Source organism: Esox lucius, chromosome 16 (genome assembly GCF_011004845.1).
Source record: "Esox lucius isolate fEsoLuc1 chromosome 16, fEsoLuc1.pri, whole genome shotgun sequence".
Taxonomy (NCBI): Eukaryota; Metazoa; Chordata; class Actinopteri; order Esociformes; family Esocidae; genus Esox; species Esox lucius.
The window spans coordinates 17772337-17789285 of NC_047584.1; the positions used below are offsets into that span (position 1 = coordinate 17772337).

A 16949-nucleotide genomic window follows, 5' to 3' on the forward strand; every position below is an offset into this window, starting at 1 on the left:
CTGCAGTTCACTGTCATCTTCCCGGAACGCCCCGGTCTTTCATCCGGTTCCCTACCACCACGGAATTCAAAGCAAAACAGACACGCCATTCGCGTTTGGTCGTCTCTGTCTCAAACGATCGGGCTGGTAGATGGGGGTTGCGAGGCAGAAAGTTGTGTCCTCCACGTCGCCTCTGTTATTGCAGAGTGGTTTGTGTGCTGTTCTGACCAGTAGGGGAGTGTTTTCCCGTCCATAGACAAAGGCCAGCCTGCACAGAGGCAGCCTGGCAGAAACATAGTAATCTCAGGACTCTGTGACCTGTCCAAATCAGGGACCAGATCAGACTCTTTCCTCATTGCCCTCCTCTCTCCTCCCCCAGGTCATCTTCATCTCCTCCCCAGCTCTCATCTCTGAGCTTTGCTCTTCTCCTGCCTCTCTCCTAACCCTCTCCCTGTCTGATCTAGCAGAATGTGCTCCCATGAGATGTAGGCTTGGTAAATATTGGAATAGCTCCCCAGGGGAGCTGGGAGAGGTAGACTTTGAAGGTGAAGCGGTAGACACACAAGAGCCATATTGCCTAAAGTTACAGAACCTATTTTAACATCAGTAGTAATGTTCTAAACATTGGTAGACTGATATGATGATTGCAGTCACGGAGAAGCATCTACGGATGCTGGCTAATCTAAAGGCACTGTTGCACAAGCACTTCTTCTAAGTGATTAGTTGCAATAAAAAAACAAAAAACATTTGGTGTTCACACATGGATTTGTTTGAGTTCCCTCCCGATATACTGACAGTGAGATGCACTTTCAGTCAAAACTGGGCCAAAATGATTCCAAATTCTAATTAGTCTTGTTGGATTCTTGTTCATGTGTGACCGGTGGTGAAGATGCAGGTGTCCAATGGGTGATGAAAGCCACTCAGCCCCGAAAACATTTGGCCACAGCTGCATCGGACAATGAACAGTCAGCCATTATTGTGCCAGTGTGTTAACTCAACTCCACTGAATAAATATACAAATATGTGAGGCATTGAACTGGGCAATTACAGGATTTTAGCTGTCGTTTCGCCAGCAGGGGGCAGGCTAACATTTTAGTTGATCTCATAGGGAGGTATTGATCAAAGGCTATTCCTTTGAGCTGTTATCGTGGGCGGTGGGTTGCAGCAGTCATTCATGTGCTCCGCAGTTGAACGCTGAAAAAGAATCATGATACGACACTGAGAGCGATTTGACACGCACAGAGACAGATGACGCGGCGTAGAAACAGAACATCCATAGGAGGCTCCCGTATATGACTCAACGTACATCTTTATCCCATATATTCTCTATCGCCTCTTTCTCCAAGTGTGCATGCCAGTACAAATTGCAGTTCCTGTTCCTACTATGTACTAATTTGAGTTGTTCCCATGCTTCGGCGTTAGACAGTGTGGTTTTGCCGTGTGTGTTTCGGGGAGACCTGCATGCCTCTGAACTTTCCCATGCATCCACACAATGCAGGTGATGACGATCAGAGTGGACTGATGCTTTTTTGTTTTGCTCAAGGAGCCAGGGCAGAATTCCAGGAGCATGGGCTCTGTCTCAGGCTCGGAGAAAGAACCTGATGCCATCAGAAGGGTACATGTTCTTTGACTTAGCCCTAGAATGCTGGGTGCCTCCACTTAGACCAATCCAGTTAGCTGCTTAAGGATTCCCGTGTTTACTTTTCCCTGTGCATAGTTTCGGTGCACTGTTGTAAACAGTCCAATTGGTGCCTTGTTTACCGGCATCTTTCTGCACCCTTTACGAAGGCTGTGTAAGCCCGATGGATACTACAAAACATAATATATTGCTTTCCTCGTTCAGTTTGAAGGCGTGTAACAGTTGCGCTGTGTCCGTCCCAGGTGAGGAGAGTCCCCGGGTCCAGTGGTCATCTGCACAAGACCGTGGACGGAGACTGGGAGTGGAGCGACGACGAGCTGGACGAGCGCAGCGAGGAGGGCAAGGCGGCCGTCAATCAGGGCAGGGTAGGTGAGACCAGGAAGAGAGACGCAACGCCAACCTAGCCACGTGGGCCGTAACGGACAACCAATGTTGAGGGATGTTCTCTAAATCTGTGGCTTGTACTTTGACTCAATTATACCTCCCTTTTTTATTTTTGCCTTTGTACATTCCCTCTCTGGTGGACTAGATATTTGAGAGATAGCTTTGTTTCAGAAAAGAGCCTGTCATGTGTTGCAGGAGGCAGTTGGTAAGGGTTTGTAAGATAGCTGCATGGGGGCCAGGGAGACAGGCATGATCAAAGTGATCAAATGGGCCTTTGATATAGGGGCTTTACCTGAATGTCTCTTACAGGGAAAATGTACGCAAAGCAAAGATGGCATGAATGAAATGCTGATAATAATATTTCATCTTCGTCAGCTTAGAATCTTTCGTTTGCCTCCTGTACGCTACATTATGCTAATTATCCTGCGGAGACTGCTTTCTAAGGTGATTGCGCTCTACCTCTGAGTCATATTTAGATTAGTCAAGACTAGGAATATCATTATGTTTGTGTTTGATTTTCATTTGCAGTCACAAAGGGTCAGAGAGGAAAACGAAGAGGAAGACAAAGATGTAAGTCAGCTAAAATGACTGAGATGACCAATTTCTTAATTTCTTGCAAAGATTTGCCACTCTAAACCAGGTTTCCCCACAAAACAGGTTGTCCAGCACAGACGAATGACCGCTACATAGCTGTTCTACCTTTTGCATGTTTCACCACAGTATAACTTTGTTTTGTGCCTCAGGATGTGGAAAACGCCAACCGAGTTCCCATGGAAGGACTGTCCATTCAGCATCCCCAGGTGAGGATTTGGGAAGTAGCCTCGCCGCCACCAGCAGAGGCAGATGTTATTTGTCATGACTCAGTGACCTTGACGCACCGCTGAGCCTGTGCCCGCTGTGCCCCCCTCACTCCCCGCTCCTGGAGGAGACCTTTCAGCAGTAATAAGTCAGAGAATGGCTGTCCATCTGCCGGCTCAGGTCCAGGCTGTTTGTCATCTAAAAGGCGCAGAGCCTTTTTCTGGCCAGTCATTGTCATTTCAGAAATGAGCCGGAGCGGTTTAAGGTTTAACAACACCCCCCCCCCCCCCCCACACACACACGCACACCCCTCCCTGTATGACAGTGATGGAGGCTATAAGTGCGCAGTTCTTATTTTGTTTGAGTCAGGATCTACTGGAGTCAGCGTCAAAGGATTGTGCCTCCTCACAAACAGAACTCAATTATCTTGTCAGAATACATCAATACAAGTATTTACTCTGTAGAAATGGAATGGGTTTTGTGTGATTAATGTATTCTTCTGTTGAATTGGAAGTTTAATCATTTCAGCACTGTGCGAGCAACAGATATATTTATAGTACAGGAGATATTGAGGACTTGCTGGCTTTATTAACTCACTAGACTCTGTTTAACTTACAGGTTCAACCGTTTGAGAAGAACACAGGGCCCTATATTCCTGTTGCTCTGAATATGGTCTTACGACTGAGGTAAATGCACTTTAAATTGGTTCTCATTCTCCTTTTATCTGTTCCACCCAAACAGAGCTCAGACATGTGCTCTGCTGCTAATAGACCCAATGTTGACCTAATGATGTCGTGGCCTTCTAAAGAGATGATCTTCGCTCTAATCTAGCAAAGAGATTGTTTTGGAGGGAAGGGAGTATTAAGATCCATTGAGTTTCCATTGACTCCACGTTATTGTGTTTTCTGAGAGACTGAATTAAGGGACTGTTAATGACTTGCCCCCGCTGCCACCAGACTTAACAAGTCTAACCTGATCTGACCTGACCTCTGTTTCACTGAGTCCAGGGACTTCGAGCCACTTAAACGGAGCTGCTAGGTTAAACAGATTTTCTTCAAATTATATTTCACAATTGTAGCTAGATATACAACCGATATGGAATAGCTATAGGATTAGATTTTGGCTTAGACTAATGACCAATGTTGAATAGGTTTCAGTATTAGATTTAGGTTGAGACTTATATAGAATACGTTTAGAATTAGAAATACGCTCCGACTTGTTTATATATTCAGTCTTTTTATGATGCGATAACTAGTGTAGTTTTGGCTTCAGACAGAAATGGAAGACAGTTTACATTTATTACATTGATTTTCGATCCTGTTACTTCCCCCTCAGCGAAATGGAAGCAGATTTAAACATAATGTCTGAAAGTAGGATATGCAAGGGAAATGTGAAAACGGTGATACACACACATACACACGCACACACAATGCAAAGGAACTGCCACAGACAATAGAGTGCATCTGGAAAGTTCTGGACTTCTCTTGATTAGTTGAATAGAGTGCTGGATGCAGAGTAGCATTGCAGCTCTGGGTTGATGAGATAACAGGCACCATCTGAAGGGCCCTCCCCAGGCCCCCAGTACACCACACAAAGCCACCCCTCCACTGCACACCAACAACAGGCCAACTGGAGGTAGACTGTAATTATTCTAACCCTGACATAAATAAATGGATAGTCTTGAGACCAGTAGAGCTGGAGCTATTTTTCATTGCCCGTGGTTCCATTCATTGCAGTTTTTTCATCCAGTTTCCCTTGGTAGTGTACGAGGAGCAATGTGTTTTTAGCCCAGACTCAGAGAGAGATAGTGTCTTGCGGTAGGTGCAATGCTTTAAACTAGTCCTGGTTTAATAGGATGGTCTCGCCACAGCAAATAGATTTCAGTGATGTGTCTCTTGATTAAGGAAAAAAAGCCAACTGACAAGATCCACACCCTGATCTGTGCTGAAACAGTCAGTCGATGTCACGCAGTAGCAAAAGAGGGCAGCTCCTTTACCAGGCCTCTCCATTTTAAGACTACTCCAAATGTAAGGACCAGATAAACTCATCTTAGCCCTGTCAACTCCCATCTCTCACAGAGCCGTAATGCAGCTTTGTTGCGTTCACTTGACAAGCGTCATGTAGAAATAGTATGCAGAAGTATTTGCACAGCAGTTTCTCTATAACCCTGTTTATTCCATGAACTGTTAAAGAAGTTCTGGAAGCATTTGACAGAGCGTTACACGACATTTGATTTGCAGGAAAGATACCTTTATACGCGGGTAACTTCCATCGGTCCCATTTCACAGCTTTTAGTATGCCATAAGCTAGCTTTGATGGATGTCTGCAACAATTTATTGTATCCCCAGAGTCCTGAGTCTGTGTAATGAAACAAGAGGCTTACATTATGATCATCACACCATGTGCCCTCATCAACTCGCTGTTTGTAAAGCTTGTGTCCAAAGACGTCAGCTGTACACAGCCTCCACCTGTAAGAGTCTTTTTACATTTTCAGCCGGTGCTGTTATCCACAGCTTCTTACTGGGGCAATTAGGGTTAAGAGTTTTTGGTTATCAGTACAATGCTCTAACCAATAGGCTACCTGTCGTCTTTATGGGTTGCCCTCGGCACATCCAATCCACATTAGAACAATTCTTTTTCAGTTCAGTACATCATGCTCTCTATGGATTTATTGTAGAATCCAGATAGATCACATGTGGAAAAACTGGGACCACATTCCAGAAATGTTTGGACACAGTTCAGTCCATGGTAGAGAAATGGTAACCAATTGGTGACACCTCACAACACGTCCAATTAATAAAACGCCATTTGTGGGCGGAGCACAAAGATATCTACTAGATCAGTGGAGTTGGAGAAGTGCATTAGGATGGCCAGGAAATCGCTGATTAAAACCTAAACATTGAATTAAAATCTTTTGATGTATGGTAATTTTGCAAATAGGGAATATTTATATTTGCTAAAACCAAGTGCAGTTTTGTCCTGATTTCCATTATGTTCTGGTTATGTCACAACTCTTTGGAAGATGTTTCCTACCTGGTCTAAAACAGCAACAAAGAACTGGTAGTGTCAGCTGGCCTGATATCTTCCTTGTGGCGTAGGCCACTCAAACCATTTTCGCAAATCCCAAATTCTCCGACCTCCGATGGGCGGTCTTACGACCTCAGATTCGGCAACATGTTTTTAAAGTCTTGCTTGTCAACCAAGGGGTTGACGTGTATTTTGTGAGATCTTGACAACAGGTTTATCGCTAAACTGAATAGAAGTCAGAGTTGGAGAGAGGAAAGAGTGAGCGAGGTACTGGGTGGCCCCTGTAGGCCAACAGACTGGGAGCATACTAAGCAAGCTTGTTAGGTGGAGCAAAAAGATTTACAGAAATGAATGTTCTTTTGTGCATTTCAGAGGAAATCCCCAGGGAGCTTGGAGAATGTTATCTTCTTAACGTAATAGTGGGACAAGTGAGATCACTGTAGTTCATTTACATTCAAAGCTCATTAACGTTATGGAAATTCAGTCCGGGGAAGAAGGCATGTTACCGTTCTGCAAACTGATTTTACCCAAATGTATAGCATTATTACGTATGTAAAGGCCATATGGAATCGTGCCAGCAATGTCTTTCCAGTCTCTCTCCAGTCAGAGTGGCATTACAGCAACGACTCTCGTATGGATACGTCTTTGTATATTAATCAATGATTGATCTGTAGCTAAGAGATCAAGCCACATTCCACCTCTCATAATCTTCTGTTGTAATGCACATCCATTCATGGTTACATTTATGTTTTGATTTCTCTTGTTATTCTGAAAGAAGAAAGTTGCATTTTTAGTTTTCAGCTTAGTAATCATTATAATCAATACAGATTAAAAGATAATTATCGTTTAATCCCACAGTTGCTTCACTGAATAGTAGAATCATGAACAGAGCGCTGTTGGTATCAAGGCTGGATCTTGTGGTGGGGATTCTCTTGGGAAAGATAAAAAGCAAATAAGAGAAAAACGTAATTGCATCAGAAAAGAACAAACACAGCACAATTATCAATTCTCCCAAAACCAATGAGGGTATTAAGGCTGATTAGAAATGGATTTATGCTATTGTGAACCTGTCAGTTAAGGCTCTTTAGAGACATATTCAGATGGGATGTTATTGTTAGTAGGTCATGATGCCTGGGTGCAGTTGATGTTTGTCTGAAACAGACAAGGGACATTACAAACACTGGGGGGGACTTGAACTGGCAGGAAACAAAGATAAAAGACAATAACAACAACAGGAAACGTTTGAATGACCTGAGAGTTGAAATGTGTATTTTGTACAGAAGAAATTGAGCGTTTGATATGCTCTGTGAAAGTGTACTTTGGCACAGATCTCAGATTTTTATTCTTACTGTCCACGGGCTGGTGCTATCATGCCCAGAAGGCTTTGTGTAGTGTGATGGCAATTTCATCGATCAGAACTCTTAAAGAGGAAGTACAGAGACAAAATGGCATAATTACATTTATTTGCAAATAGAGAGACGCGTCAAATGCTTACAAACATAATCATCCGAGGTGTCTAACTTAATACATGAACAGTCATCAGTACTTACAGTGGAAAAAGGGGTATGGTAAGATGCTGCCCATCTGTCTTGTTGTCACATAGGTTTTACCCAAATGGTATCCTTCCTGCCATAATGTTTACTGTAGTGTTTACCTAAAGGGGCCAACTGACCTTACTTCCCCCCAAGGACCACATTCCTGAGAAACAAAGGCCTGGCACCCTTCTTGGTCTAGGCAGGAAATAGATGGTCAAAGTACCTAGTGGTGCTTTGATATTATACAGACGTGTGTGTCACAATCAAAGTAAAGATTTACATACCAGGCAATAGAAAGACAGACATTTCTCAAATATACCTTAGTTCAAAATTTCCAGAACAGTAGACTCAGACAAAAACTGACTATTGTGCATCGAAGTGTGGTAAACTAATTAATTAAACCCATTTTCAGTGAGTCATAATATATGGGAAACTATGAACAATGCTTTCCTACGCAAGGAAGACAAATTGCTATTCTTTATTTTCACAGTTCAATCCATCCAAAGTTAATTACTAACACACTAACACTGTGTCATCTTAAACAGTGGGCCCCATTCATGAAGCATTTTCAAGGTTGGAGCTCTGAAATACTTAGTCTCCTAACACTCATGTTTACCTCAAATGTTGCGTATTGATTGTACTTGTTAGCGTTAAGAAGTGACCACCCTGTCAGCGTGACAGGACTCAAGAGTACTCCCGTGTAGTCTATACACGACAGACCTCTGTCCTGAACTCACACCGAACTCTCTGAGTGTTAAGAAGTGACCACCCTGTCAGCGTGACAGGACTCAAGAGTACTCCCGTGTAGTCTAAACACGACAGACCTCTGTCCTGAACTCACACCGAACTCTCTGAGTGTTAAGAAGTGACCACCCTGTCAGCGTGACAGGACTCAAGAGTACTCCCGTGTAGTCTATACACGACAGACCTCTGTCCTGAACTCACACCGAACTCTCTGAGTGTTAAGAAGCGTTCGTGTGTTTTGTGACGAGCATTACCTTATGTACTCCGGGGACCTGGGAGTGATGACATTCTGTCGTGTGATGCAGTGGAACTTGTCTCCCCTTCTTGACTAGAACTCTCTTTGTAAAAGTGTTTGAGCTGGACTACAGTATCTTTGCTTATCAGGTGAAATCTGGTTTAGTAGATAGAACATCTCTTTATACACCCATGAATTATTAGAGCTCATGTTTTACCTGGTAAACACTCCACTCTTCTTTGCTGGTTTGTGCACACTGTCATCTCTAGTGATACTTTCGGATGGTGTGGGATGCTGGGATTTAAAGATGGCTAAGCAAAGTTATGGTCTTCCTCGGTTCCTGTGTTGATGGGATGATAATAACAGTTATTAAGGAAAATCCTAACACTCTTAACACTCTGGAGGATTTACATTTTAAAGATGCACACTATATCCCCCAAACTTCTCAAATGGGTTTCTAGTCTGTGCGTGCGGTTTAGCTCCAACTGTGCTACCCAATCTATTAACCTCCCACAATGTAATCTGACGGAGACTTTCCAGGCATCTGTTGCTAAACTCTCGGAGGAGGACTAAGTACTGTAGGCAGATAGAGATACGAGCTCAGGCCCTCTGCCAGATGTGGTTAGCGAAGACCTTCCAGCCTGCTCCCACTAGGCACACCGTTCTAAGGTGGACATTAGGGTAATATTTGGTTGAAACTTTGATCAATGAGATTTTAATGTTTAAGTACCTCCCTCAAAAGGATGCGTAGAAGTTAGTTGTATCCCCAATGTGTTTTCACAACAATTGAAACCGTCTGTTAGCACCAACAAAAAAATACACAGCCAAAGTTTTTGGCTTTGTTCCTCTAGATGTGTAAAGGTTTTTAGCCATTTTAGCCATTTAAAGACACAGCGTTTAAATACAGTATCAGATATTTAGTATGTATACTAAACAAATAGAAATGTATTTTAAAATAACTTTTATATTAGAATAATACAAGTCAAACCTTTTTGTAAATTTAACAGCTTTATCCCCAGTAGGCACTACCAGTGTTTGTAGGTGAACATGACAGTCATCCAACATCCATCGGCTAAGCCCAAATGTCACCCCTGACTTCTCTCTAGCTGTGGCTCTATAGGATTGGACAAGTAAAGTAAACTTACAAGCTGCTGATGGAAATTCACTCCCACTCTCTCCTCCTACTGCCTCTCTCTCTCGCAAAACTGTCAGAGCATGTTCCTTACATGCAAAATCTCCAAAATGTGGGTCGAGGGCTAGCAGGCGGGCTGAGAAGGCTGTGGTTTATGCAGCTTAATTACAGACCAAGGTAATCCTACAGGGCCCTGCCCACCCGCTCATCTCTTTCTGAAGCTGTCACACCCATCAGTCGTTGTAGGGAGCTTTTTTCGAATGATCTCATGTATGTACTATAACAATCCACAGGTTAGAGAAGATGTTGTTGCACAGTGTGAAATGGTCACAGGATATAGGCATACAAATGGAATTTTACTTAATACACTAAGAAACCTTCAGTTCCAAATCCGTTACAACTAAATTGCATGAACATAGTTACCATATCAGCTTCTTGGAACGCACTGAGATTCTCAAAAAATTTACTCTATTCCTGCTGATACACAATATCAAAGGTTTCTTGGCAGAGTCATGATATATATCTACTGCCTGCAGTACAGAGTTAACTTCTAGAACGGCTGAAGGCGTCACTCACGCATTTGCAGTTCAGCCGTCTAGTGCAGTCAAAACACAATCTGTTCTCCGTTGTTGAATTGGTTCAGCCGTCTCACCTGATTTCCTGATCGCCTCATCTCCCCGGTTGGCTGACAGTGTAGTGACCACAGCAGGCTGAGTCGCATGCAAGGATTCATATTTCCACACTACTGCTACACCATCTGTGTTGTCAGTAAATACAGGATCATATTATGGTAGATAATAGTAACACAGAGTTAGTAAGGAAAATAACGACGAGTTTATCATCACGTCCCAGTGTGTGAGGCCCAGAGACTACTATTGTTAAATTGTGAATGTGACAGCCAGGCTATCTTTTTCCATTTTCATGGTTCTGCTTGTTAGCGACTTCAGACAGTCAGAGTGAAGTGGACCATACAGCCATTCTTTGCCTGGTACTACATTAGTATGTGCTGTAGCCAACTTGTCCGACTGCTGTCGTTGTGCATTGGTTTGTTGAAAGCACAAACAGATGTGGAATCAGACTAACAATGTCCTGGGACTCCTTATGGTATATATCCTGGAGGGTTCCTAGGAAACATGAGTTGTCAATTGCTGATCACCTCCTCATCTCCCTTTCCAGGAACTCCAGGAAGGAGTTAAATGATATCCGGTTTGAGTTTACACCAGGTCGAGGTAAGAACTTCTGTATCAATGAGCTTATCTTCCTGATAATGTGTTTTTGTTGAAGTGTAGCAATTGGTACAAAATGCAGTAATTAACCTCTCACCTGGCTGTAAAGGTGTATGTTGCTCTTCTCATAGACACTGCCGATGGCGTTTCCCAGGAATTGTTCTCAGCTGGACTTGTCAATGGACACGATGTTGTTGTTGGTAAATGTCTCAATTTTTATGTACTGCAGGCCTTATTTAAACCTACTGTACATGTTCAACATATATTTTTCAGGCATTGGGCAAATACAGATATGTCAAATACTTAAAAGCTGTTTGGAGGTTATATGTTGGTTATATGTTAGTTATATGGAGGTTATATGTTAGTTTAGAGGTTATATGTTAGATTGGAGGTTATATGTTGGTTTGGAAGGTATATGTTAGATTGGAGGTTATATTTTGGTTTGGAGGGTGTATGTTGGTTTGGAGGGTGTATGTTGGTTTGGAGGGAATATTGGTTTGGAGGTTATGTTGGTTTGGAGGTTATATGTTACAACTATTTTACTAAATCAAACACTTTTTTTTTCTCAAAGGTGGCTTTTAGCCCAGGTATTTCTCTGGATGTACAGTGCGAGTTCATAACAGAATTCTCTGAATGGATTGATTAATGTTTTTAACAAAATTAAATAATAGCACTGTAATTACACTACTGTAAAGCTTTTAGTTTAGAGTAGCTTTAAATCATTATCAATAATATTGATGATATATAACATTGGCTTTTCAAAACAACATTGTTTTTAGGTGTGATCATTGCAAAATACATATTTCTAGATGCAGCAGTTCAGCTACAGTGCATTTGGAAATCATTCAGACCCCTTTACTTTGTCCATATTTTGTTAAGTTACAGCCTTATTCGAAAATCTGCACACAATACCCCATAATGACCAAGCAAAAACCAACACACACAGGCTAGTAGCTGAGCTATCCAAAGGATATTTGTACTAGTTGAAGTTGACATGTTTTAAGTATAATGCGTTTGATGGGTGAAAATGAAACATTACAGTAATCATGACTCTTGTAAATCTTACAATCCAATCATAATCCATAAGAAGTGGGAAATGCACTCAAAAGATCACATGTAGATTTGGCAATGTTAAAATATGGTAGCTATGTTGGCAAACAACACGCTGATCTGGCAGTACTATACATGGAGTGCATTACTGTGTACCACAAACATATATCTGGAGTTTTCCGTTTTTTTGGCAATTACATGCATGTCTCGAAAGTCAGGTTCAAAGCATGAGAGCAGTCTTGATTTATTCTTGATCTAGGACGGGAATGTGCAACATCCAAATGAACACCTACATTCTCTATTAATTACCTTTCAGTTGCTGATAACCTTCAGAAGATAGTAGATGATCCGACTACCTGCAAAGTGTTGACCTTTAAACTGGTGAGTGACCAGATGAGGGATGTCACAAAACCAAATGTCTGGAAATGGCCACGTGAAATAAGGGAGGGACGCTTAGATTGACTTCCACTACTGTCTGAAAATAGACAAACGTTATTCAAATCCCAAATGAATAGCGGTCCTAGAGAAAATCTGTGATGACAGGCGTATCGCATCACTAACTTTGTCCTCTAAGTGGAATACTGATGGTTGACGCTCCTAATCTGCGCATATGCTGCCCTGCGAGCACCCCGCTATGCGATTTAAATTGAATCCACACCAAGCGGAACAATGCAAATTCTCTCCAGAGGAGAATTAAGGAGCAATTATGGCAATCCCGGTGGACTTGCCGGAATGTTGGGGCTATTTTCTGGCTGCCTTTCAGAAGGCGTGGATGAGGTAAACAGCATCTGTGCGGTGGGTCACAGTTACATCACTGCTGGCCCTCTCTACCACATACGTCTATCAGCAGATGGTGAATGTCGCCCGAGACCTTCTGCGGTGCAGAACTGCATCGGAGGAGCCAGGCTGTGCAGTTGGCCAGTGGGTAAAGATATTGGACAAAGCACTTGCTCATTTCTATTTGTTAACACACTGCTCATGTCCAGGCAGCAGAAACGCACACCCAGCCACTTAACTCCAAATATCGACCAAAACAATGAATTATGTTGGCAGTCTCATGAAACACGTGGACAATGAGAATAGTTATCTTCACTTGGAGAACAATTTGTTACATTTGACCGAGTGGATTTATACCACAGGACTCGGTGAGCAGCTTTATGATCAAACTCAGCCAGTGGTTTGAGCAGCCACTGTGGGCATTGTGAGAGGAATCAGCACAGCCTATGGTCTCTTCTCTGTGTAGATCAGGCAGCTGAAACCCCAGACGCCGGGGAGAGGCTGAGCCCTGCTACATGCTTTGCTGTAAATGCCTGGAAGCAGACAAACATTGGGCCACTGACTCACGCTGTACCACTTCCAGGGGAATAGCAAAGTGAAATTGAGATATTGATTGCCTCTCAGGAACTCCACTTAAACCAATCTAAATTCGTGTTACCAGTAATAAGGCCTCCTTGTGGGGCAGCATAGGAGTATAAGTAGTTTGGAATTTTGCCTTAGAAATTCTTCACTCTCAGGTGAATTTGTCAATAAAATGAAATGAAAAACACAAGGTACATTTCTTTAGCTTTCGTAGAGCTTTCATGGAGTTATCCATACCTGTGACTGAATTGCAGAGAAAATTATTCAGTTTTTATTATTTTTATTTTTTTTTACATCAAAGCTTATTTAGTTTAACATGATAGGGAGGGTTGTGAGACCACTGGCTTTCAGTGGTTCTCCCTGTGCTACAATGCAAAATGTGTCATTGTCCACATACTTTTGAAGTTTACTGTACATTTTAAAAACTGTCACAGAACACTAATTACATTCCATTGATTTATATGTATGTGATTACATATTTTTGCTACAGTGATACATGCAGATTCCCGTACTGTATCAATTACTTTGAAATAGGAATGTCACGATACCAGAAATGTAGTAGTCGACACCAATACCAGCGAAATTCCAGGATTCTTGATACCCAATTCGATACCACGGTAAGAAAACTAAAACAAAACAATAAATCCCATGTACTTACGAAAAAAGCAGAGGCTACACACACACACACAAACACACACCTCTACTCGAAGTGCAAGCTTTAATTTAAATTTACTGATATGGTGACAGACCATTAGTCCGGAAATATTTATTTAAAACGCTAATGTTACATTTTGATGACAGATGACACAGACTGAAAGGTGAGGACCGTAGCCTACTACTACGAACTATGTTTACATATACATTACTCCAATCTCGTTTGGCCGCCTGGCCTCATAGCGACATTCTAGGCCTGGTTTAAGAGGTTAAGCCATTGCAAACGTCTTATGATAATAGTTGGCTAGGCTACACTGCAATGCCAGCTGTCCCAAACAAAAATAATGGTACCGTGTATTTCAGGATAAGGATAACAAGGAAAATACTTTGGATGCGTTAATGTAAAGTGAATTGAAACAGACTCACCTTAAATTCTTGAAATAAATCTGCATGTCTGTCTTTGAGGTGCCTTGCTAAGTTGGAAGTGTTTTTCCACCTTTAGTCTCGAAAGTTTGAAGGCACCGTTTGCTTACTGGTTTATGCGAATTTATTACCCCCCGATCATCCGCCGGAGATGCGGCTGCACTTGCCTCCCTTTGTCACGCTTCGGATCCCCAGTACCTATGGTACTGTACAAAAACGATTACAGTCATGTTTTCAGAATTTTGGCATCGACTTGGTACTGAAGTATCGGTTCTCGTGACATCCCTAGTTTGAAATGTTTTAAAATGTTTCATTTTGTCCCTTTAATTGTTTTATGTGACATGTAAGACTTTGTTAAGCCGACTGCACCGTTTAGGAGCCAATCCATAAGCGTTTCACTACGCCACTGATCACATCTACGCAACCATTTTGAAATATGAAAGTGATGTGGAGTGGACTACAGTATGTCACATTGGACCCTGTTGCATTTTATGAATTCATAGACGAAGTGAAGTAAAAGAAAAAATGTCCTGGTGCACTTTGCATCACTTAAGCTTTGCCAGAGACATGGTATAGTCGCCAACGTAATGAAGACTAACTCGATTTAGTTACTGTAAGCGCTATTACACTGCTGTCTCTGAGGAAATGAAACGGGTTCTATTATTAAATGGATAAATGACATGGTTCTGCATTGGCTGTCGGGACGTGCTGCTGACATTTTCCCAAACCTTTTTCATTAAAGTTTCATTGGCGAATCCTCTTTTAAGTATGTTTAATTCCTCCACTCAGTTCGTTCTTCATGGCCCTGCTACAATAGGACACATTTCTCCTGGGCTTTACATTTTCTTGGTTTTGAAGAATTTAAGAGGTCAAAATAGTATTATTAATCCTTTAAACTGTGGCTTACTACTTAAAGTGAATAATCAGTGACAAAACCAATAAAGATACAGCTCTTGATTGGGTGTTGGATTATGTCTGGTGATACCTCTTCTGATTATGTTTCCCCATCAGGTCTCTGGCTGTGATGACACAGAGAATCTGGATGATGTGAAGCTGGTCGGCTTTGCCCAGCTGAGCGTTAGCTGATGCCCTCCTCTTCGCGGTCACAGCAGGTGAGATGGAGGAGGCAGGTCTTAACAGACAGACAGACTGAAAAGCACCGCGCACACACCTTGCCCTTCTCCCACTGTCCCCTCCCCCCCTCGACGGCCCCAAAGCCGAGCTCCGTCGCAGCTCCGCTCAGCTAGCTCCTCCCCTGCCCCCGGCTCACTGCCCCCTCCACTCCTTACCGCCCCTCTCATGGGCACTCCAGGCCCCACAGAAGCCAGGCCCGGCGCACAAACCATGATTCAGCCCAGGAAACTAAAGATGTACTCTGGTGGTGATTGCTTGGGGAAAAGCAAAGTGGCTTAGGAGATGTTGTTGTTTTCCTTTTTTTTCATTATGTTACCTCTGCTTTAAGCGAAGCTCTTACTATTTATTCATTGAATAGAAAAGGCATTTTATTTGTTTCGCAGTGTTACTTTTTGCAGTAAAAATGTTTGCCTCTTCAGCTTCCTTTCACAGGCCACTCATTTTGAGATCAAGTTCCCCATACTTCTGTAGTCTCTGTTCAGAATGTACAATTTATTTAATTTGTAGAAGAAGCACATTTTCATGAAAACAGAATGAATGTTTCAACAGAATGATCTCTACGGTTTATAAATTAGCATAAACCAACACATTTAGGGGACCCATTTTTCGGTGAAAGTAAAGGACAGGTAAAACCTAGATGCTGCCGTCTGTAATTTGCTGCTTCTTCATACGACAGTGTTGATGCTTAAAAGATGCTAGAGGTGCCTTGTTCATTAATCTGTGCCTAAGAACGTAGGTAATGAGTGAGACCACAAACAGCAGAACTTGTTTATGTTCAATTGTTTGGACAATTCACAAAATTGCATATATTCCAGCATTGATACAACTCAATTATAGTATTTTCTCAAATCAATAGTTATCTTCTAAAGAAAAAGCTACAATGCACTTTTAGGCAGAGCACCCTACAAAACAATGCTTGGCCCGGGGAGACTCACGGTATAAACTGTAATGAGTATTTAACCTGTTTGTTATCTGACAACAATGGTCATTTGAACCGTAACACAAACCATAATCCTGTAATGTGCTTCATTTTATGTGTTTTCAGAAGCAAAATTAATTGATAAAATCTTTAAAAATTGTTACTTGCTCTGTCTTTCTGCACTACAACATATTTTTCCCTAAATATATTATTCTCTGAAATGTACTGTATAACAAAGCATCTGCGAACGAAACCCAAAGGCAACTATTGAAAGTTGATGAGCCATTTGTTTGTCCAAACAAGTACAGTAGCTCTAAATTATTTTCTAAAGTATTGAAGTGATGAATAAATATTAACTTGTACTAAATATTTTAAGAGGTAAGTTATTGTGTTTTCTATGTTCAAGTATGTGTACCATTTCCGCATATTATCCTTGTTCCCTTTCTGTAATCAGCCTATTAAAAATTTCAGCTAAGGAGCAACGAATAAAATAAAAATGCTATTATTAAATCAAATGTGATATTCTGGTAGTGATTTAACTGCTTATTGTCTTAAACATGTACTAACTTAGCTCAACAGACATTTATCACAATAGCCTTTTTTGGGGAGCTTTATTGTTGAAGTCATAACTGATCAAAGTCTGTAGCATCTACACGTCATGGTATTAACCGTTTAAAGTATGTAATACTGTCTGTCTTTACACATCAGGTA

The 16949-nt window shown here is 41.8% G+C and overlaps 1 protein-coding gene across 5 annotated transcripts in view; it reads left to right on the top strand.

Moving 5' to 3' along the window:
- stk39 (serine threonine kinase 39) overlaps positions 1-16753 on the top strand; it is a 35499-nt gene extending 18746 nt beyond the window's left edge. Inside the window, exons 11-19 of one of the 5 annotated variants that reach the window (XM_010890898.3) lie at positions 1523-1594; positions 1861-1983; positions 2531-2572; positions 2746-2802; positions 3419-3486; positions 10650-10702; positions 10831-10899; positions 12066-12130; positions 15197-16753. In XM_010890898.3, the coding sequence (XP_010889200.1) occupies positions 1523-1594; positions 1861-1983; positions 2531-2572; positions 2746-2802; positions 3419-3486; positions 10650-10702; positions 10831-10899; positions 12066-12130; positions 15197-15271 (624 nt within the window). In that variant the 3' untranslated portion in view covers positions 15272-16753. The remainder of the gene's footprint in view (positions 1-1522; positions 1595-1860; positions 1984-2530; positions 2573-2745; positions 2803-3418; positions 3487-10649; positions 10703-10830; positions 10900-12065; positions 12131-15196) is intronic. The other 4 variants (XM_020055108.2, XM_010890900.3, XM_010890899.3 and 1 more) reach the window with 4 other exon arrangements.
- The last annotated feature ends 196 nt before the right edge of the window (positions 16754-16949 follow it).